The sequence below is a fragment of the Coenobita brevimanus genome, chromosome 112 (assembly GCF_032717465.1).
Source record: "Coenobita brevimanus isolate Jiangsu-jjx chromosome 112, ASM3271746v2, whole genome shotgun sequence".
NCBI classification, from domain to species: domain Eukaryota; kingdom Metazoa; phylum Arthropoda; class Malacostraca; order Decapoda; family Coenobitidae; genus Coenobita; species Coenobita brevimanus.
This window is the reverse complement of record NC_137065.1, coordinates 27,758,048-27,762,148: the sequence shown is the minus strand read 5'-3', so window position 1 is coordinate 27,762,148 and position 4,101 is coordinate 27,758,048. Positions and strand designations below refer to the sequence as shown.

General features: G+C 42.8%; 1 protein-coding gene across 1 annotated transcript; it reads right to left on the bottom strand.

Moving 5' to 3' along the window:
* Positions 1-3,495: 3,495 nt before the first annotated feature.
* Positions 3,496-3,879, bottom strand: LOC145418142 (uncharacterized). The gene has a single exon (XM_080286664.1). The coding sequence runs from the start codon at positions 3,877-3,879 to the stop codon at positions 3,496-3,498; it is 384 nt and encodes a 127-aa protein (XP_080142790.1).
* Positions 3,880-4,101: the final 222 nt, after the last annotated feature.

The following is a 4,101-nucleotide window of genomic DNA, read 5'->3' as shown; positions in this document are numbered from 1 at the left end:
GAATGAGAGGACAAAAGAGAGTATATGTATTGTTGTCTGCAAAAGATGGAAGGAGAATATATGAGAGCATGGATCAGCTGGTTCAAGGACTGTGTGGATAAGGTTGAAAGTAGTATTACAAATGTGGGCGATTGTTTGTGTATATGCGCCAGTGAAAGACCATGCAAGCAGAGTTTAAAAAAAAAAAAAAAAAAGTGTTTTTGATTGGAGATATGAAGGTAAAAGTAAGGAATGTGAAGGTGGATGGAGTAGTTGGTGAGTGGGTTATGCCTGCAGAAATGGTTGAGAATGGCAGTGCTCTAGTGGACATTGTGCGGGGATGGGGTTGGTGATACATACGGTACCGTCTTTAGGCACAGGTATACATGTTGAGTAATGAGAAAGGTGGGTGGTGAACTGAATGAAACTAAGGCAATGATTATGTGTCTGTGGATGAGAGATTTAGAAAGTATGAAAATGGATGCAAGAGCATACACAGGTTGGGGAATGGACTTTGTGAGCACCACTTGCTGTTGGTGAAAGTCAAGATACAAATGAGATGGATGAATAGGATGGACAAAAGTAGGCCATACAATGAGGGTAGAATGTTTGCAAGAGGATGGAAAAAAGGAAGATTATAAGAGAGAAGTGGAAGAACGTTTGAGTAACTATGGTCTGGAGCAGATGGGGGAGGTGGAAGGTGTGTGCAAAATATTCACAGAAGAAATATGTGCAGCATATGAGGTGGTGTGTGGGGTGCAGAGAAGAAAAAGGAGGGTGCAAGGAACAGCATGGTGGAATGAAGAGATAAGACAAGCTGTGGCACAATAATAGAAAGCATATAGCGACTGGATGGGAAGCAGAGGCATGACGGAAGTTGAGAGACAGAAGAGAGAGATACATGACGAGAGGAAAAGAAAGGTGAAAAGATTAGTAAGAGAGAATAAAAAGAGTGTGGATGAGGATTTTGGAAGGAATTTGAGTGTGAAGTGGAGGGAATGTAAGAATATGTTCTGGAAGGAAGTAAGGAGAGATAGACATGGCAATAAAGAATTTAGTGGGGGAGTGAAAGATAAATATGGTAGATTGATAGTGGAGAAGGGAGAACAGGTGAGCAGACAGAGAGAACACTTACTGGAACTATAAAACACAGTGAAAGTAATGCGAGTATAAGTGGCTGGGGAAATGCTAGGACAAAGAGAGAGGTGAGAAGGGAGGAAGAGATCAGGACGATGGAAGTAGAAGATGCAATGAAGAAAGCCAAAATGGGGAAAGCCTCAAGAGTTATTGGAATGTGTGGTGAAATGCTGAAGCATGAGGAGAGGTAGTAGAAGAATGGATATGGAAAATGTGCAGATTGGCCTGAGAGGAAGGTAGAGTCCCTGGGGATTGGAAGTTAGGTATAATCATTCCCTTGTACAAAGCAATATGGGAAAATGAAGTGTGTGGTAATCATATGGCATTTGTCTTTAAGTGTAATAGGAAAATATATAGTAAGATACTTAATGACAGAGTTATGTATATAACAGAGGAATTGGTTGGAAAAGTACAGGGAGGTTTTAGGAGGGGAAGAGGTTGATAGACTAGATATTTATCCTTAGGTCTTAAGTGGAAAAGTGTCTAGAGATGGAAGAGAAGTTGTATGTGGCCTTCATAGGTTTGGAGACAGTATATGACAGAGTGGATAGACAAGGAATGTGGAAAATTTTAAGAATATATATGGAGTAAATGGGAAGTTGCTGAATGCCGTGAAGAATATATATAAGGGTGCTAAGGCTGCAATGTGTAAGGATGGTGAACTGATTGAGTTTTTCTATCTGAATGTTGGATTGAAACAGGGATGTCATGTCATCATGGTTGTTTAATCTGTACGTGGATGAGGTTATAAATGGGGATACAAAGTAGGGCAGTGGATGTTGGAGCATCCTTAATGAGAGAGGCCAGCATTTGAAAACTTCCTGTTCTGTTGTTTGCAGATCATACTCTACTCTTGAGTGAAGACGAAGGGGAACTGCAAGGCTTGGCAAATGAGTTTGAGAAAGTGTGTAAGAAACGAAAGCTAAAGGTAAGTGTAGGGAAGAGTAAAGTTATGGTTTTCAAGAGAATGAAGCCACTGATTGCACAGTGAGGCTGGATGGTGAGGAAATGGATAATGCCAGTGCATTTAAGGATTTGGGTAGTTTGATGAGTAACGATGGAAGTTTGGAGGATGAAGTGCTTGAATGGGTGCAGCAAGGAAGAAAGGTTGCTGGTTCCTTGAAAGCAATGATAGGAAACAGGGAAGTGAGCACGGAAGTAAAAAAGTCACTGCATGATAGGAATGTGATACCAACTCTAACGTTTGGAAGCGAGACTTGTACCTTGTTGGAAGGACACAAGTCAAGAGTGAGAGCAGTGGAAATGAGCTATTTGACAGGATCATGTAGTTACATGGAGAGTGAGACTGACAAATAAGGAAATGAAGGAGCATTGTGGTGTGGATGTGGATATGATATTGTGTTAGAGGAAATACATTGAGGTGGTTTGGCCATGTGGAGAGGATTGAGAGTGAGAGACTAACGAGGGAGTGTATGTGAGTGAAGTGGAGGGGGAGGCCGAGGGTGAGATGGAGAGATGGAGTGGACAAGTGTATGAGAGAGGGGATGTGAGCTGCAGGGAGGGTAGCAAATTAGCGAGGGACAGGGCACATGCAGACGATTTGTCTGTAGCCACACCATACGGGATTAAGACCCTTTTCCCACATACACAAAGTTAAACCCGAACTGCAACAATGAGGGCTTCGTGGCTTGTTCTGCACAAAGTTTGGGAAACTTCAGAATGAGTTGTACAGTAGAGTATTGTGATGAAGCGTGACGGATCATGCTACTCAAGAAAACTGTCGACCATGCTCGACAATTTTTTAACTTTGTCGAAGCAACTGAAAATTTTATTCTTAGTGGATGTATCATAGTTGCTTCATTGCACTCAGTAAGACATCTTAGGACAGCATAGAAAGGTCGAGTCATATTGCAGCATATCGTCAAACCCTAGGAACTTTACGAGAACATACGATGTTGCTACGATGGGTCACGAATTTCACGAAACAGCTACAACTATCATAGACCTTTCTTTAATTGAATGCTACGGTACAAACTGGCAATGATACCGGTACGATGTGTCATGATGTGTTACGAAACAGGCCCATGAAGCACTACTAATACGCCATGACCCAGTTTTGAAGATCTGCGATGCAGTACTATGACTTACAATGAGAGACAAAGGGCTACTATGTTGCCAAGATGTGCTACGATGTGGCGATGAGCCACTACACGCGGCATAATGCATGGGCCACCCAGCGTGGGCAGCATTTTCCTTGCTCCACTGCCATACCAACATGCCGTGCAAAAAGCCTCCTTAAGTGGCCGCCAAGACTGCTCCATCAGACGAGCACCCATAGGCACCAACATCCACATACATGAAGCTGTAGTCAGGATCCACCAAGGCCATCAATACAATAGAGTGGAATCCTTTCTAATATCAGTAATTAGATCCACCTTGAGGAGGGCACTTTATTGCCACATGCTTTCCATCAAGAGCACCAACTGTAAGGTAAAAATTCCATCTTTTGGAGTACAGGGCTGCTAATTCCTTCCACTGCTCTTGTGTTGTAGGGCAGGACAAGACTTCCTCATGGTACTCCTCTATTGTAGCTGCACAGATTTCTGGAAGCATCATGATTTTTGTGTTATGGGCCACTCTGAAGCCATACAGCAGCACCTTGTAACTGTCACCTTTTGCCATGTAGCATAGTGTGATGGCCAGCCTCAACCACAGTTCCAAGGCCTTCCTCCAGAGCATGTCCTTCTTCTCAGTTCTAGGCCCAACCCTGTAAAGCAGCTTCTTGAACATGTCATGGTCCATCTTTAAAAAGAAAAAAAAATCCGAATACTGCTAGCATCTTCACCTGCAAGTTCCCTCATGAGGTTCTCATACTGTCCAAAATGAGATCATCTGAGTTGCCAAGACTTGCTCCAATATGCTCTCCTTCTCTGGTGTTTTTTCTTCTTTACCTAGGTTAGCTTGATGCACAAGGCCAAATCTGATTCTGCAACCTCCTTTTCTAAATCACACTGCAACTTCAGA

What these genes read in the sequence shown, in the direction of transcription:
- LOC145418142 (XM_080286664.1), bottom strand. Translation starts at nt 3,879, where the DNA reads ATGGACCATGACATGTTCAAGAAGCTGCTTTACAGGGTTGGGCCTAGA.